This window comes from Zingiber officinale, chromosome 5A, assembly GCF_018446385.1.
Source record: "Zingiber officinale cultivar Zhangliang chromosome 5A, Zo_v1.1, whole genome shotgun sequence".
Taxonomy (NCBI): domain Eukaryota; kingdom Viridiplantae; phylum Streptophyta; class Magnoliopsida; order Zingiberales; family Zingiberaceae; genus Zingiber; species Zingiber officinale.
The window spans coordinates 90,228,718-90,247,493 of record NC_055994.1 but is presented as its reverse complement, the minus strand read 5'-3'; the positions used below and the strand labels follow the sequence as shown (position 1 = coordinate 90,247,493).

At 43.6% G+C, this 18,776-nt stretch overlaps 1 protein-coding gene and 1 long non-coding RNA gene across 3 annotated transcripts; one reads left to right on the top strand and one right to left on the bottom strand.

The window, feature by feature from the left end:
• Window positions 1-4,256: 4,256 nt before the first annotated feature.
• Window positions 4,257-5,439, top strand: LOC121980948. 2 transcript variants are annotated; one of them, XR_006111683.1, is made up of 3 exons: window positions 4,257-4,394; window positions 4,540-4,588; window positions 4,686-5,439. It is a non-coding gene; the product is annotated as an uncharacterized LOC121980948 (long non-coding RNA). The 2 variants fall into 2 exon arrangements; XR_006111682.1 differs by having other exon boundaries at window positions 4,540-5,439.
• Window positions 5,440-5,534: 95 nt separating this feature from the next.
• Window positions 5,535-8,057, bottom strand: LOC121980947 (vesicle-associated protein 2-1-like). Its single transcript, XM_042533231.1, has 7 exons — window positions 7,730-8,057; window positions 7,588-7,658; window positions 7,358-7,439; window positions 7,162-7,277; window positions 6,960-7,073; window positions 6,322-6,390; window positions 5,535-6,001 (listed from the first exon to the last, which is right to left on the bottom strand). The coding sequence occupies exons 1-7, from the start codon at window positions 7,788-7,790 to the stop codon at window positions 5,867-5,869; spliced, it is 648 nt and encodes a 215-aa protein (XP_042389165.1). The 5' UTR covers window positions 7,791-8,057; the 3' UTR covers window positions 5,535-5,866.
• Between the last annotated feature and the right edge of the window lie 10,719 nt (window positions 8,058-18,776).

Genomic DNA, 18,776 nt, shown 5'->3' with positions numbered 1-18,776 from the left:
CTCTGTGTATCAAAGCATATCAAGAATACTCCAATAAAAAGGATGCTCCTTGAAACAAAATTTCCACCATAGAAAATGCTCCACCATTTCCCTCCGAAAACCACAGTAAAGAAAAAAGTATCAATTTACCAAACTATTAATTGATCTAATCACCAAAAGAAAAAGAGTATAAGTAGCACCAATTAGCATAAGTACTGGAGTTGTTATGACTTATGAACACTTTAAGAGCATAAATACAATGTCACGTGTACTCAAAAGTAACAAAATGTTTACCTACAAGTGCGAATGAGAGTGAATGCAGAGGATATAATTAAATTATCGGTTGTAATACACCTGCAAAAAAGCACAAAGGTAACTCATTTAAAGTGTATTCGTGATGCACTTTTAAAGGCAAAGTCATCAATAATAACATCATATTCAATGTTTTCCAAAATATTTTTTTCAATGCATAAAATTACTAATCCATTTAGTCTATCTTGAGTCATTGTGGTCCGTAAATAAGATTTTATTAATTTTAATTTTGAAAAACTTCTTTCGGTAGATGCCACTGTAACGGGTATTGTCAATAATATCCTATAAGCAATCATCACATTTGGAAACATATCCATTGTTTTTAAAAAATCTAATATTTGAATGGAAGACCATTTTTTATTTCTTTCATAAGATTCATTTGGCAACATTACTCGCAAAACTTGTAGTTCTAAAAACATATATTTTGCATCAATATCAGAAGTGTCACCAATTCTTAATGCATTTTCAAGATTAACACAAGAACTCATCAATTCATCATCATCTAATGAAACTAATTTTGTAACATCATACAAGAACCAAAATATAGATTCAAAATATTACAACTGTTCAAATCTATTCTTCAATTGCCCAAGAGCAATATCGACCACTAAGATAAAATAATCTATTCGAAAAGATTCTTCTGGTGATTGATTTTCTCTTTCAGTGTTAACGATTTCATCAAAATGTCTCTTTCTACAAATTTTACATTTTATAGGAAATATAGGCTCAATTTTCATATCAGATGCTATTTTTTTTTTTCATCAACCATAGCAGAAGTAAAACCATTTTCTCTATATTTTTCAAAAAAAGAAATAAGAAAGACAATTATTTTACAGCAACATCAAGATGCATATCCTCTTACTGTAATTTTTTGCTAACTAAGTTAAGTTTATGCAAAATATCATGTCAAATAACAAGGCTTAATATAAATTCAAAACTTGAAAGTTCACCAGATGCTAAACTTTCAGCATCTCTACTTACTTTACCATCTTCACTTATTTTTGCTAATTTGAACAAAACTTCTCTGATTTGGGAAGCTTGAGATAATATTGCTTTGACTGTTTTAATATGGCTTTCCCATCTTGTAGTTGACAATGATTTTAAAGTTAATGCATCAATATATTCAAGCAAAATATTCCATCTTTTTGTTGAGTTGAACACAGTGTACATACATTAACATGCTCCAAAAAATGATTTTGCTTTAGCACAAGAATTTGTCATGTCACAAACAACTAAGTTAAGAGAATGAGAACCACATGACATGTAAAATGCTCTAGGATTAATGTCAAGCAATTTTCTTTGCACACCTTGATTTTTGCCTTTCATATTAGATCCATTATCATAACCTTACCCTCTCATATTATCAATATCAAGTTCTAAAGATTGTAAAACAACTTGCAATTCATTGAAAAGACCTAAACCAGTTGTATCTTCTACATTTATAAATTCTAAAAAGTACTCTTCTATTTTAATTGGAGTCTCTGAAACATCTACACATCTTAATATGAGAGGCGTTTGTTCTTTGTGACTTGCATACGGTGTACAATCAAGAATTACTGAAAAATATTTTGTCTCTTTTACTTTTTTAATTATTGCATTCTTGACTTTATAAGCTAGAAGAGATATTAACTCGTTTTGAATTTTATGACTAAGATAATGATAATGATAATGAATCTTTTTATCTTGAATGAGTCGAAAATTCTCTTACATTATTGGATCAAAATCTGCAATCATTTCAAGTAGACCTAAAAAATTACCATTACCATCTTCATAAATTTTGTCATGTGTACCACGAAATGTAAAATTATGTATAGCAAGACATTTGACAACAACAACTATTCTTAGCATAACATGCTTCCAATGTTTTGTGTCCTTTTTAATTTGTTCTTGTATTTCCTTATCAATTGTCAATGTTTTCTTTAATCTCATTTGTAGTTCAACAAAAGCTCTCAGATTAGTGAGGTGTTCAACACTATTTTCATGTTGTTTAAATTTGTCACATAAATGTTTCCAGTCATTAACTCCTTCTCTTGCTAAATTACTTTTGGTGTGTATTACTTTAAACAACTTGCAACAAATACAAAATACTTTGTCCAACTCCTTCGAATATACTAACCATTTTCAATCACAAGTCTCACCATTTGGTAATATTTGAACATAGTAAGTATGAAAAAAGTGTCGAGATTCTTTATCTAAAGGAAACTTAAGAATATCTTATCTTTTAGGACCTCTTTCCACAAGTAAATCTCTCATTTTTGTATCAAGGTTATCCCAAACTCTTGGATCAAATATCTTTATATCATATCTCCTCCTCTTTTTTTTTTTTTTATCTTTTTTGATATTCAGAGAGTTGTTTCATGATGATAGATAATTATGAATAATAAGCAATAAACAAAAAATAATAAAACTTTATATGGAGAATTTTTCTTTGATTCGAAATCCACTTATATACGACCTAACACGGATATCCTGCAAGTTTATTAAAAAATACAACAATTTAATTGTTTAGAAGTTGGGACTTTATTCATGCAATTAAAGACACAAGCACATTAATTTAACTAGCTAAATGACATGAAACTTAGTTAATCTACTTATCATTTACTAGCTAAAAGAATCCATTTGAAGAGAATAAACAACTAGAAGTCAAGGCTTTTTAGAGTAAACCAATAAGAAAGTTTTTGTATCACACACACACACAAATCGATTAGTTGATATCTGCTTGTTTTTCTTAATCAAGAACCTACTAAGTGTGACTAACTATAATATTTTAATTTGTAACAAGGAATAAGAAGAAAAAGTCATTTCTTATGATAATAAGAACATTTCTATTCGACTTGAAAAAAGTAAAAAATTTGGGAAAATATAAGTAGTTAAGTACCAAAGAAGAAGAAGAAGAAGTAGAAATCATCTGCATAATGAGAACAATTTCGATGCAAAATTGTAAATTGAAAAACAAAAGTTAAAATTTTGGTAAAATCTAGGTATACAAACCTTAATTGATTGCCTAATCAAACAACAAAACCCTAATTAACTAGGCGAAGAATCGAGATTTGGTCGCAGACCATGGTTGCCCAAATCGATAAAATGATTACTGACTGGAGGACTGGAGGAGTAGCCGTTGAGGTTACCGACGCTGGCGATATCCTTTCAATGGTAAGGTTAAAGGCACTGAAGACTCCGGGGACGGTGAGGATGGCAGCCGAGGAGAATCGCCGCGAATGTGAGAGTCAAGAGAGGTAGGGCTTCATCGCTTCGGAGACGGCTTCGGTGACGGGCGACGAGAAACGCGAGGGTGAGAAAGAATAAAAATTTATTAAAAAAAATATATTTATATATAGTTTTTGGGCCCTGGGCAAGGGTCCTGGTAGCCCTTGCCCAGGGCTAGTTTTGGCACCAAGTTTCGACTATAATATCTCATGTGACAATACGTTATGTCTCAATCATCGCATCGCTTCGAGGGGATGAAGTTTAACCATTAGAAAAAAAACCTATTTACCATGCAATTTATGCTATAAATTTCTCATTATAAACTCCCCTCTACTACATAAGTGAGGTTTATAATTTATTTTATAAATCTGTCTTAAAATTTTGAGATCAGATTTACAAAAATCGTAGCAAGAAGATGTTAAAAGAAGTGATGTTTTAAAGTAAGATTTTATGATAATCATGAGAGAATTTTAAAAGGAGTAAGATTTTTACGATACGATAAAGTATAAACTTTTTCAGAAGTTTACACGACTGCGGATGCCCACGGAGATGCTCTTAAGTCTTAACTATGTCCAGTGGTGGCAAATCGATTGGCTCCGAAAAACATGATCATACTAAACCTGCGATCCAAATCCAATCCTTTAAAATGTTTTCACCCTCTGCCCAGCAAATCGATTGGCTTTCGTAGTTTTGACTTGGGAAGACTCGCACTTCTAGCCAGGATCTTCTGTGGAGCTGAGTCCGATTAGGGTTTCCGTTCCCACTCTATGAAGCTGTGCCTTCGGTCATCATTCTCCTTGACAACGTCAGCACGCAAGCGATAGAAACGAAGCGAGCGCGGCGATGGAACAGACCTTCATCATTTGAGCAAGCCCGACGGCGTCCAACGCGGCCTGGTGTGCTCTCCGTCTCCCTCCCCTTTGATTTCTTCTTCCTTCGCTTCGTTCATCCATTCTTCGGCGTTGCATTGCGTCATTTACAGTAGATGTGTTACTGAAACACCAAAATCCTTCTTCTTCCTTTTTTTTTTTTACTTGAAAGGTTGGAGAAATCATTAGTAGGTTTGAGAAAAAAGGTTTCTACTTGAAAGGTGAAGATTTTACCAACTACAATCCTCTTTTTGTTTTCCCCATCTACTTTAGAGAAGAAAGGAGAACTTTTCTTGGTTATTTTTGTGCGTCGATCAGGGTTGAAGTTGGTCGGCGTCGAACGCTCCTTTGCGGAAAACCACAAAGTCTGAACAAACTACTGAAGAACATTATTTCTCATTCATGGAATGGTAATTGGTACTGGATCCTCTGGCTCTGGTAGGATTTGATGCGTGTGTGATTTGATTTGTATTTTAACTAGTTCTAATGGCTGTCTTTCCTCTAATGCACTGTGACATGTGCTAAAACAGAAAGCATCTACTTGGAGCTGACAGGGAGAAAGCCATTCTTATGAAAAGATTCATTCAGAGTGCATGTAATCTAATAATTTTTCTGTTACTCCAAATCTACTTTCTGAAAGGCATAAACAAGGTGGCTTGGCTAATGGTAGATGCCGTTGGCTCCCGGTGTTATTATATAAGATTTGGAATAAATAAAGCTCTACCGTAGTTGTGGCTCCACTTGCAGCTAAAATTAACTTTGGTGCTCCTTTTGCATTTGTGCTTATTTTCTTTTAGAGGATCACGGTTTCAATTCTATGCGCAGGAATGTGATCCATGGAAGTGACTCGGTTGAGAGTGCTAGGAAGGAGTTTGCTTTGTGGTTTCCTGAAGGCATCTCTGAGTGGCAGAGCAACTTCCACCCTTGGATATACGAGTAGGGATAGGAAATATTTACTACGTACCTGAAATTTGTATTTCAGCTTTTCATAAGAACCCTAATATTTGGGTCATGACTGGTTGTTTGTCCAATTGTAGTTGTGGATTTTCACAAACTGCTTCAGTTTTAATGATATTGTCTCGTTGCCATTTCATTATTTAGATAACAAATACATAAATAACTAGGCATTTATTATATGTGCTTATTTGTAAATTCAAAACCAATACAGATAAAATGAATAATGCATTCTTTCTTGAAATCAAAAAACATCAAACCCATTCTACATCAAGTTTTCAATATTTCTCGGCATACAGAAAAAAAACAATGGAGTAAAACCACATGCAAAAATGGATTATCTTCGAGTTCCTTTTTTCTCCAACTCCAAGAGGTCAAACAGCAAAAGCACGCCCAAGGCCACAGAAGTGAGCATTGGGACTGATGTAATCTCCTTCTTAGGTAGCAAATGAGAGGGGGAAACGTTTAATGAATCAGAAAAAACAAATGGAGATGGCCTCCAGAGATGAAATTTTGATTGAACTCTGAAGGTTGGCTAATGAAATTCATGAAGTTGGTGATGCAGTGAATAGAAGGTTCAGGATGAACCCAAATGTTATACCAATGAGGCCGGCAAATGCAGCAAAAGTCATCGAAAAACCAGCATCACTTTTGCGGCTTCTTCGTTTGTTCAACATTTCCTGAACCATATTAATTTTTTTTAAAAAAAAAAGTTAGCAAACAAATAGGAGACATTAGGAATCAAACTGACAAGAACCGACACAATCACGGAGCAAATTTCTAACTGACCTACTAAAAGAGCAGGCAACATTGAACAAATAATGAACAAAAGTGTGGCAATTTATGGTGGAATTGCATCGACTTTACTATAATTTAAGATAAGACTTTATTCACAAATTCTGAAATCATTTATGAGCTATGAAAGAATGCGCCTAACAGAAAGGGAATAAAAAATCTTCTCTTAAACAGTTAAGTGTTCAAACGAAAGGACATGACTAACCAACTCCCTTTTGAACTGATGATTTTGATGAAGAATCAAATCACGTTCTTCCTTCAACTTTTGAAGTACCTGCATCTCAAATTCAATAGTATCGAGATTAGCTAAAAATGGATAAACAAACATTTATCAATTGCACTATGAAATTTAGGATAAGCTCATTAATGCTGCTTGTGTTTATTTTGCTAGATGTCAGTGTTCCACAGATTTTAAGGCATGGTGAGCCAATCTTCATGTAATTTCTGTGCGGAGACCCCATTCATTTTAGTCTTTTCTGAACAAATATACAAGGAACATGTTGATCCAAAACTATGCAAAGGAAATATTCATGTGTTTTCCATGATAAACATAGAAGTCTCATTCTCAATTTTCATCACATATAATCATGGAATTCAATAATGAGTAAATAACGTGATAATATACAATTTTATCTCATAAAGAATCAACAATGTTAGCTGAGAAAACTTGAATTTGTAGATAGTTATTGGTGCGACAAGCCATAAGGAAAAGGAGCATTAACAAATATTGCTCACCTCGTTTTTGAGCATCTGAGGCACCAAGAAACAAATCATATAATAAAAGCAGTCAAAGAAAGTACAAGAAAATATTTGGAACAAAAGATAGGAATTGGGGAGTTTTACATCAGACGTTCTACCAGACTCCTCTTCGGGATTTGCATGGCCATTTTCCGAGCGGGGAATGTACACAACCCTAAGTTTGAGATCCTCTATCACCCTTTCAACTTCTTTATTGAACTGCATAGATTGAGACTGAATTACATACCAAAAGACTGCAAGTCCTTAGTATTAAGTGTTAACAAAATGACATCACAAACAAACTCACCGTATCTTTAGGAATTTCATCAATGTGGCTAGTCGGGGGCACCTTAGCACTCTGAATGAGGAATTTATCCTTGCATTGCATATCCGGCGGAAGCTCCTTTTGAGCTTGGAGAGTGACTTCAATGTTAAACATAAATGAGTGAACTTGCCTCATGATGCATCGCTATCCATTGAACTAAGACCAATCCTAAAGGTACCTGTCACAGTACATGAGTCCCAAGGTTGTACGACGCTTGCATTAGGGCGAACAAAATACTTCTTAGGAGACGTCGTTTTCACCTATCCATTGAGCTAAAGAATCAAAGATCCAATTTTTTACAGAGATCAATGCGCAACGAAATCGAACCCCTTTCCTCCCGCGTCTTAGATACAACACACAAAATGGTAAAAGTAGGGGAGGGGGGATTCAGTCAAGTGTTTTGAATACCTTGAAGGCGACGTGGTGCTCCGTGTTGTTGACGACCTTGATATTGCAAGAAGATGGCTTCTCCAACTCAACTATTCATCCGAAATCAGATCCTTAGGGAACCAGAATGTGGGGCGAACGAAAGAGAAAAGTGTCAGCTTACCTTCGAAGCTGAGTTCTTCCGGGTAAATGGAGATCATTTGGCCGCCGCTGCCGCCGCGCATCGCTGGATTGGAGGTGTAGCAGAAAAGAAAGTTGAAATCTTAGGAAGAGGAGGAGAAGAAGAAGACGACGAAGAAGAAGAAAGTGGAGTCCAAAGATGAAGAAGCGGAGAAATCTTGGTGGGACGAGATTAGCAGGGAAGACGAGATTAGCAGGGAAAGCGAAGCATTGGGCGATTGATTCGAGAGGAGGAAGGGAATGGTTTGGAGTCCAATTCAGGGCGACAAGGACGGGAGGACACTGATTTGGATTAAGAAAGGTTTCATTTTGACCCTCAAAATTATATTAAATCATTAATGCCATTTATTTATCTAATAGGATATACCAATCATTTTCAAATTATCAAAGTAGTTAAAATTTTCAGACTCTTTTGTCACTTAAACCGCTAACCATTAATGTTTTTTATTTGTCTAAAAATAAAATAATAATGTCATAAAAACATACTCTACCCTACTTTTTCATCAAGCAATTAATCATATATCATCATGTCCGATAGTCGAAGTAACAAAAATTAAGGACGTAGCACTTCGGGTGACCGTGTATCGACTCCTCGAGATCCTACAACCACAGTTGCGTCAGTGCCGAGCCAGGGAAGGGGTCCCCGATGATGACCCTCCGACGGTCAAGTAAGTCATCGACGATATGTGGAAGCAGAGCAAAGTAACGAATAGTAGCAGCAACAGTAGATTATCATATACCCCCGCTGAAGCTTGGACCCCCCCTTTATATAGGGCTCCTGTAGCGCGCGTGCACGCTTCCCAAAGTGTGCACGCTTCTCGAAGTTTCCTAAAAAGATGTATCAATAAAGTGTCTCCGACACAATACCTTATCGAGCCGAGCATATCTCTAAAGTGACAGTGGAAATTTCTGCCGTACGATCTTCTGTCTGAACCAGCCGCTGACTATGCCGCCTATCAGTGGCACATGCTTCCAAAAAGATAATATCCAGCTGGTCGTGTCTTTTACTGGGCTGAGCGGAATAGTTGTTTGACTCGGCTGAGTATGTTCTCTAGCCGAGTGGGGAGGTCGCTCGACCGGCGCTTCTGTTGTCTTGAGAAAGCTGCCCGACCGCCCTTCCATTTCTGTATAGCTCAGTAGTAAATCCGTTCTGTTCTTGTAGCTCTATATAAGGCCGAGCAGGGAAGCCGCTCGGCGTGCTCTTGCAGATACCTAGCAGTCTTTCTAAGCATCAGAAGCTCGGAACCTCGCCGAGCTATTATGATTTCGGATCGAGTCTTCCTTATCCTGGTCGGGTGAGCGTGCTACTCGATCGGCGAGTGGTCTAGGGGCGTTTGACCGCCTTGACTGGCCCCCACCATGGCACTGATCTCCACCCTGGCCACGGGGTGAGGCCTTCCTCCCCTTTTCACCGCATCACAAGCCTCCCCTTCAAGTCTAGTCGACGGAGGTTACAGTCCGATTGACTGGACCAGCGTGCGTCGATTTCTTCCCAATCGACCTTCATCCTTGTATAGACTCCGGTCAGGATGTGCCTGATCCTCGCCGATTGACCTTCTGAAAGTAGTCGCTCGGCCAAGCATCATGCTTCTTTGATCCGATCGAAAGAACAAAGGTTTACCCTTGTAGAATTTTTCCTCTGGTTGTCTTAGGTGAGCGGGGGCTCGGCTGACGTTACCCAAATATCTTGAAATTCGTGTAAATCTTTTTTCATTAAGGCAGAGCGGGTTCCCATGCCGCTCTTAATTGCCGCCCAGTGATAGTGCGCCACGTGTTTAACCCATAACCACCGCACGCCTAACGTGACAGGCATTGATGGTGACGTTTGACAGTTTAAATTCAACGATCGGATCTTCGCATAGATTTTCGCGAACTAGATCGGACGGCTCTGGTCGACCGAGCCCTGGGTATGTGAGTTTGCCGCCTCACCGTCTTCTTCACCCTCGTGCTCTTTCGCTTGCATTTTCCGGCGATTCTGTGCGCATTCTCCGACGGTTCTGTGCATGTTCTCCAGCGGCCTTCTGCGCGTTGTCAGCCATTTCTCTGTTTCTGCTCTGACGATCCTCGTCTCGTAAGCCTCCTTCCCTTATTCTCTTTCGGTCGTCGGCCTCTTCTCGCTCCCATTGTCTTTCCGGTGATCTTTTTTCTTCTTCGGTCGCATTTCCTTCGCTATTTTCGCATTCTATCACAATGGCGAGCTCTTCTTAGTCGTCAGACCCCCCCCCCCCCTCTTGGACTTTGGTGCACCACCATGGCGACCAAGTTCGATGAAGGCGACGCTGAGAACCTTAAGAACTCTTTTGAGATTCCCCCTGTTCAGGAGATCATTTTAGTTTCCTTATTCGATCGGCCAAATGCATCGCCGACCGACACCATCTGTTTGTTCCGGGACCAATTTGTGGTTGATCTATGCTTTTCTATCCATCCCTTCATCATTGAAGTTTGTAATTGTTTCCTTGTTCCCCTTCCACAACTTGTACCGAATTCCTTTCGCCTTTTGTGTGGTGTCATTGTGTTGTTCCGGCTGCACGACATCCCTTTGACTCCCCGAGCCTTCCACTTCTTCTATTACCCCAAACAGACTGAACTAGATACCTTCTTGTTTCAGTTTCGGATCGGGTTGGTTTTCTTCGACAAAATGTCGACTTCCAATAAACATTGGAAGGAATATTTCTTTTTTGTACGCCTCCTCGAGCGGCCGAGCTTCCGGACCCGCTGGTAGGTCGACCTACCACCTCAATACGACCTGAAGAAATACAAGAGCCACTCAGACTATCTTCACGCCCCATTCATGCTGGTCGGCTAAAAGTATGACATCCACAAGTTGCTACTTGAAGGTGTGTTGTACATATTCGGCCTGAGTCCTATCCGCACTGGGCTCCCGACCAGCTTAGGTAAGAGATTTCATGTATGTTTTTTTCCTTTGATTCTAATTGATTTTTATACTTCTTTTGCAGCCGAAGTCATGCTGCATGCTCAGATGTCCAGTGTTGCGAAGCTTCAGAACTCCAAAATCGAGGCGGTTGCCATCGAGGAATTGGCGAACCGCGGTCTACAATCGATCGACTCTCAAGATGAGAGCGCAGCGACTCCCGCCCAGTGTCGAGGTTGTCGGCGGCTCGAAGCAACCATCCGAGCAAGTGCCCATCGTCCGCTCGAAGAGTTCGGATTCCTCCGGCGAGCCATTGCTAAGGCGTAAAAGGCGCCACACAGAGTTTTCGTGCTCTGCTGCCTTGGCAGTGGGATCTGCCGAAAGGGTCGAGGTTGGCACCTTGAATCCCTCCACGGTTCCTGAGACTACGCCCGAGATATCCTCTGACTGAACTCCCTCGGTGGCCAAGCTGTCGTAGGAGCCTATCGCCGCGGAGCTCCTGGCTTCTATCCCGCCCTCGTGGCCATCGAAGGTTCAGCGATTGGCCATCCTCCCTGCATCTGCGTCCTGCCCGGCCGACCCAGCAACCTCGACCCACTCGGCTCCGGGCGGCTGACGATCCGTCACAGTGATCCTTCACCTGCCAACGGAGGAGTACAGCGAGCCGAGCACCCAGTCGAGCACTCCTGAGCACTAAATCATCATACGGGGTCCGCTAGCCCAAGTCTGGGAAGAAGCCCGAGCCCGAGCGGCGATGATGCCCCCGGGCGTGCTCGCCAACAGTCATAGCCAAATGACAACTGGGGTAAGCTCCTTGTGATTACCTTTCCTCTGATCGGCTCTTATCCTTTTACCTGTTTGTAGTATTGGGTGGAGAGTTTGGCCATGTGCGACAGGCTAACTCATCTGGAGGATGAGTTTCAGAAGCTCCAAGTTTCCAACAGCCAACTTGTCGTCGATCCCAGGGAGATGGCCAAGATGAAGGCCGACTTGGAGAAGGCGACCAGGCTCCTGGATGGCGAACGGGCTAAAACCTTCGACCAGGAGGAGATGCTGGGTCGACTCAAGAAACAGTTCAACACTTTTGACAAGAAGATTGAGTCGGCCACCGCTAGGAAGAACAGGGCCATCGAGGACCTAGAACTGAAGAACAAGGAGGCCAGGGATCTCGCCAGCAAGCTCAAAGAGGCTGAAGATTTTATGGTGACGGAGCGAGCGAGCCGATCGGTGCGGGAAGTCGAGCTCCAAAGCCAACTTTCTGATAAGGATGCAGCACTGAAGCTGGCCCAGGATGAGCTAGGGAAGGTGAAGGCTAAGCTAGAGGGCTCCCGAGTGGCGATGAAGATTTATCAGGACGCTAAGCCAAGTTAGTTTGCAACATTGAGACAAAACTACATCCGCTCGGGCGCGTTTAATGACAAAGTCGTCACTCGTTACCTTCGGTTCTACAACCTCGCGATAGATGAGACGATCAACCAGCTCAAGGTGGGCGACCACCTCCCTGAGACTTTGAAGGACAGCGTTATCAGTCGAGATAAGATGACCGAGTCGCTACCCGACGACGCTCTGGATTACCTTGAGTGAGGTTGAGCGTTGTAAATTTTTGAAGTCTTAATGTAAGCTTGTCCGTTCGGCGAAGCTCTTATCTTTATCCTGCAACTGTGATCTTGAAATGTAATCTTGGAAATTTTGATTTTAATATATGTGCGCCTGTTCGGCGAAGCATTTCCTTTCACAATTTTTCTTATCTTTACCTGTAAATGCCCCTACTCTCATATCTGCACCAAACTGTTTAGGCATAGGGGCAGGCTCGGATTTGAGGTCGTCATTCGACCATTCATGAGGACACGTGTTTTAATGTCGTTGCTCGACGATTTGGTGAAGACCGGGGTTTTACGTCGTCACTCGATGACTTGGTATGACAATTGGGGAAGATTGGGATTTAAGGTCGTCGCTCGACCGTTGGTGAAGACCGGTTTTAAGGTCGTCGCTCGACCGTTGGTGAAGACTGGGTTTAAGGTCGTGGTTCGACCGTTGGTGAAGACACGTGTTTAACATCGCCGCTCGATGATTTGGTGAGGACTTGATTTTAAGGTCGTCGCTCGACCGTTGGTGAAAACACACATTTAACGTTGCCGCTCGACGATTTGGTGAAGACACGCGTTTAATGTCATCGCTCGACTATTTGACGAAGACTAGAGTTTAACGTCGTCGTTCGACAATTTGATGAAGACATGCGTTTAATGTTGCCGCTCGACGATTTGACGAAGACTAGAGTTTAACGTCGTCGCTCGATGATTTGGTGAAGACACGCGTTTAACGTCGCTGCTCGACGATTTGGTGAAGACTAGAGTTTAACGTCACTACTTGACGATTTGACGAAGACTAGAGTTTAACATCGTCGCTCAACGATTTGATGCAGTCGTTCGACATGTAGCTTAGAAATCTTTTATTTTGGCCCTGCATTCAGAGAGGGCGTACAAGAATGTATAAATACACGATACTTGCACACCTCTCATCCAGCCCGATAGGGTTGGAAATGATTTACGGTCCATGGTCGTTCGAGCCGCCTTCCCGTCTTGTCCTCTAGATAATAAGCACCCGAGCGGAGCTTTTCCACGACCTTGAAAGGCCCTACCCATGGGGCTTCGAGCTTGGTGACATCCCTGACTGGCTTGACTTTCTTCTATATGAGGTCACCGACCTGGAAGGATCTCGAGATCACCCTTCGATTTTAAGTTTGCTTCATCCACTGCTGATACGCCATCAGCCGAACGACTGCTTTAGCGCGCGCATGTCCACCAACTCCAGCTCCAAAAGCCTCCGCTTGGCGTTGCCTTCATCATAATGTTGCACCCGATCGGACTCGAATCCGACTTCTACTTGGATGACTGATTCGCCACCATACACCAATTGGAATGAGGTCGACCGGTCCCCTCCTTTGTCGTCGTGCGGAGGGCCCACAACACGCTCGAGAGCTCATCGACCCAGCTGCCCCCCATATGGTCAAGCCAAGCGCGCAAGACTCGAAGGATTTCTTGATTGGTGACTTCTGCCTGTCTGTTGCTCTGCGGTAGGTCACGGAAGTGAAGGTCTGCTGGATATCATATCCTTCGCACCACTCCCTGAGCCTCTGACCGGCGAATTATCTTCCATTGTCTGAGACGAGGCGACGGGGCATGTCGAACCAGCAGATGATGCTTTCCCATACGAACTTGATGACCATCTACTCAGTTATCCTGGCCAGGGGCGACTTCTATCTATTTGGAGAAGTAGTCCACCGCAACGAGCAGGAACTTCCGCTGACCGGTTGTCATGGGGAATGACCCTACGATGTTCATGCCCCATTGGTCGAACGGATAAGATACAGTGGAAGCCTTCATTTCCTCTGTAGGTCGGTGCGAGAGATTGTGGTACTTCTGGCAGGATATGCATGTGGCCATCGTCCGAGCGACATCCTCCTGGAGGGTCGGCCAAAAATACCCGGCCAGCAGAATTTTCCCCGCAAATGAGCGGTCGCTCAGATGCCCTCTGCATGATCCTTTATGTACTTCTCGCAGTATGTAATCGATGTCCTTCGGTCCAACGTATTTGAGTAAGGATCGGGCGAAGGCCTTCTTATAGAGTTAATCCCTGATCAGCGTGAACCGACCTGCCCTTCTTTTCGTCATACGAGCATCCTCCATGTCAAAAGGTAGAGTTCCCGCACGTAAGAACTCTGTTAGGGGTGTCCTCCAATCGCTCGGGAAGGTGACTCCTTCCATCCGATCGATGTGGGCCACCAATGAAACTTGCTCCATCGGCTAACCGACGACGATCAGCGTCAGCGAATTGGCTAACTTGGCCAACTCATCTGCAGTTTGATTTTCAATCGGGGGATCTTCTGTATGACAACCTTCTGAAAGTTGAACTTTAGCTTTTCAAAGGCCTCTGCATAGAGCTTGAGTCGGATGTTGCTTATTTCGAATGCTTCGGACAGCTGCTGAGCGACCAATTGAGAACCCGAGTGGATCAAGACTTTGATTGCTCTGACGTGCCGAGCGGCCTATAAGCCAGCTATTAACGCCTCGTACTTGACTTCGTTGTTGGTGGCCCTGTAGTCAAGACGAACGACCAACTGGATCCAATCTTCTTGCGGGGAGATGAGCAGTATGTCGATGCCGCTCCCCTGTCGAGTGGATGAACCATCCATATATATCCTCCACACGGCTTCTAGCTCCAAGCTCTGTACCTCGGTGATGAAATCCTCCAAGGATTGTGCTTTAATGATAGTTCGGGGTTGATATTGGATGTCGAACTCGCTGAGCTCTGTTGTCCATTTGATCAGCCGTCCGGACGCCTTGAGATTGAGAAGTACCCTCCCCAAGGGACTATTGGTCATCACGATTATAGAGTGAGCGAGGAAGTATGGGCGAAGTCTTCGAGTGGCGAGCACTAAAGAATAAGCTAGCTTCTCGAGACTAGTGTAGCGAGACTCAGCATCTTTTAATATGTAGCTTAAAAGATACACCGATTGTTCCTCGCCACTCTGCCTAACTAATGCCGAGTCGACCGCATGCTCTGTAGACAATAGGTAGATCTGGAGCGGCTCGCCAACACATGGCTTGGCTAGGACAGGCAGGGAGTTAAGGTATTCTTTGAGCTCTTCAAATGTCTTGACACACTCCTCATCCCATTGAAATTTTATCGCCCGGTGCAGTATTTTGAAGAATGGCAAGCTCCGATCGACTATCTTGGAGATGAATCTGGATAGCGTTGTGATCCGACTGGTCAATCGTATGGGCCTCCTTCAGGTTGAGGGGTGGGGGCATATCTTGTAATGCTTGTACTCTAATTGGGTTCACCTCGGTGCCTCGCTCGGTTACGATGTAGCCGAGAAAGTGTCCACTCTTTGTGCCGAATAAACACTCACTTGGGTTCAGCTTTATCCCATAAGTCTTGAGTGTCTGGCAGGTCTCCTTAATATCTACACATAGGTTAGCCGCTTGGAGGGATTTTATCAGGATATCATTTACATATACCTTCATGTTATGGTCGATCTACCATCGGAACACTTTATTCATCAATCTTTGATAAGTGGCCCCTGCATTCTTGAGTTCGAACGGCATGACGTTGTAACAGTACGTACCGTCAGCCGTAATGAAGCTGACCTTTTCTTGATCTTCGCGGGCGAGCGACACTTGATGATAACATTGGTAGGCATCCAGCATGTAGATCAGCTCGCATCCCGCAGTGAAGTCCACCATCTGGTCGATCCGAGGCAACGGGTAGAACTCCTTAGGGCATGCTTTGTTCAGGTCACGAAAGTCAATGCAAACTCGCCACTTGTTGCCTGGTTTGGAGACGAGGACAACATTAGCGAGCCAGTTAGGAAATTGAACTTCCCTCACGTGTCCGGCTTGCAACAGCTTTTCTACCTTCGCCCGGATGATCAGGTTCTGCTCGGCGCTAAAATCCCTTTTTCGTTGCTTTACCATACGGTCGGACATGTAGCTCATGCTAAGCTATGCTTGGAGAGATGCTGGATAGCTCTTGTGTTGACCATGCAAACACATCATGGTTTTGTTGGAGATAGGCGATCAACTCGGCCTTCTGCTCGGCTCCCAGATCCGTAGCTATGAAAGTAGTTGCCTCCACTCGACAAGGATGGATTTGGACTTCCTCTTTCTCTTGATAGACTAGGGTAGGAGGTTTTTCAGTAACAGTGTTAGCTCTAGCCGTGGAGTCTTCTAAGCAGACCTAGCTTCGGTTTTGACCATCTCGACGCAGCAGTGCCGAGCAGCTAGTTGATCGCCCTTGACCTCTTCTACCCGGTCGTCTACCGGAAACTTGATCTTTTGGCAGTAGGTAGAGACTACTGCTCGGAACTCATTGAGGGTCGGTCGGCCCAGGATGACGTTATAAGCTGAGGAGGCGTCCACCACGATGAAGTTCGTGGTTCGGATTCTCCTGAGCAGTTCTTCTCTGAGTGAAATGACCAATCTTGTTTGGTCGATCAACAAACTTCATTGCTAGTGAACTCATACAGCAGGGTCGTCATAGGCTACATCTCGGCCTGATCGATCTGCAGCTGATCGAACGTCTTCTTGAAAATAATATTCACTGAGCTCCCTATGTCAACAAAGATACGGTGAATGGCATAATTAGCGATCACCACATGGATGATCAAGGTGTCATCATGAGGGATCTTGACTCCCTCCAAGTCTCGGGGTCCGAAGTTGATCTCAAGCCCGCTTGCCTTCTCTTGGTTGCACCCCACCGCATGTATCTCCAATCGTCGCGTATACGACTTCCGTGCTCGATTGGAATCGTCGCTGGTCGGACAACAGGCAATGATGTATATTTATCCCAGGGCGGCATTGCTTCGATTCTCTTCCTCTCGAGCGGAGGGCCTGCTTCGATCGTCCCGGCCCCAGGCAGTCTCAACATGCTCTCTTCGCTGGTGTTGTTGCTCGGGCGATCTTCCCGTGTCTCATTGCCCAGTGGATTGATGTATATGACATCGATCGGGAGAGAGGGATCGACGACGGTAGTTTCGCTGAGGCGGTCGACTAATGATAGGCATTAATCCTTGGCAATCGCGTGTGTTATGCGACGCAGACTGGTGGAAAGAGCAAAACATAGGTGTCCATACCTTGTCTTTTGATGCTTTCGACCAGCCGGAAGTGACATGTTGCACGACATGCGTCTTTGTCTCATGTGGCCATCCTCCTTTGGTTCTTGGCACCTTAGGCAGCTGGTGGTTGCTCATCGGTCGATGTTCAGTCGGCACCGAGTGGTCGGCTAGTGTCTCTTTCCTTCTAACCGCTTGGGCTTCCTCCATGTTGATATACTCATTGGCCTTTTTGAGCATGTGATCATAATCTCTGGGTGGCTTCCTTATGAGTGATCGGAAGAAGGCTCCCTCGACAAGCCCTTGAGTGAATGCATTCATCATGATCTCGGATGAGACCAAAGGGATATCCATGGTCACATGATTGAAGCGCTGAATATAGGCTCATAGAGCTTCTCTTAACCCTTGCTTCATGGAAAATAGGTTGACGCTTGTCTTTTGATAGCATCTGCTGCTTGTGAAATGATGTAAGAAGGTTGTTTGAAAATCTTTGAAGTTTCATATGGATCCGTCCGACAGCCTTTTGAACCAGCGTTGCGCCGAACCGGAAAGCGTGGTGAGGAAGACTCGACATTTCACTCCATCTGTGTAATGGTGGAGTGTGGCCTCGTTATCGAACCTATCCAAATGATTATCTGGATCAGTCGAACCGTTGTAGGACCCGATCGCCAGCGGGGTGTAGTGCTTAGAGAGAGGATCTCGCAATATGCCCTTAGAGAACTGGTAGTTGATCCGTTCGGGAGAAGTGTTGCCCTGAGGCGCCTTGCCATTTCGTGCATCCCGAATGGGCGCTTTGTTCGAAGAAGATCCCCTCTCTTGGTTGGCTTGAGCTATCTCCGAGGGTGTTTGGACAGTGCCCAATGAAAAGGTATAGGCGCGGGTGACGCCTCACCATGCGTGTCGTTCGGCAACCTGTTCTGCCCCAGATAGAGAGTTGCTCTAGGCGGTTCTCTTGTGCTGCTCAACCTCCTGCTGCGGACGTTGCTTCCTGCGTTTGTCGATTGGCTAGCACCTTCTGTTGTTGTTGCTCGACTATTTTCTGTGCTCGGGGAGTAGGTTGAGTTCTTCTTGGGTGAGTGTCACTGTGTGAAGTCGTCCAGTGTCTTCCATCCTCTCGGCTCGGATGCAGGTTGTGTTCCCACAGAAGGCGCCAAATTTGATCATGTCCGATAGTCGAGGTGACGAAAGCTAGGGATGTGGTGCTCCGATTGACCGTGTGTCGACTCCTCGAGACCCTGCAACCACAACTGCGTCAATGCCGAGCCAAGGAAGGGGTCCCCGGCGATGACCCTCCGACGCTCAAGTCAGTCACCGAAAATATGTGGAAGCAGAACAAAGTAGCGAATAGTAGCAGCAATAGTAGATTATCGCATACCCCCACTGAAGTTTGGACCCCCCCCTTTATATAGGGCTCCTGTAGCGCGCGTGCACGCTTCCCAAAGTATGCACGCTTCTCGAAGCTTTCTTGAAAAAATGTATCAGTAAAGTGTCCCTGACACAATATCTTAACGAGCCGAGCATATCTTTGAAGTGGCAGTGGAAGCT

What these genes read in the sequence shown, in the direction of transcription:
- LOC121980947 (XM_042533231.1), bottom strand. Translation starts at nt 7,790, where the DNA reads ATGCGCGGCGGCAGCGGCGGCCAAATGATCTCCATTTACCCGGAAGAA. An exon ending in ATGAAATTCCTAAAGATACG is followed by an intron (nt 7,074 to 7,161) that starts GTGAGTTTGTTT and finishes CAATCTATGCAG; the next exon opens with TTCAATAAAGAAGTTGAAAG. An exon ending in ATCAGTTCAAAAGGGAGTTG is followed by an intron (nt 6,002 to 6,321) that starts GTTAGTCATGTC and finishes AATATGGTTCAG; the next exon opens with GAAATGTTGAACAAACGAAG.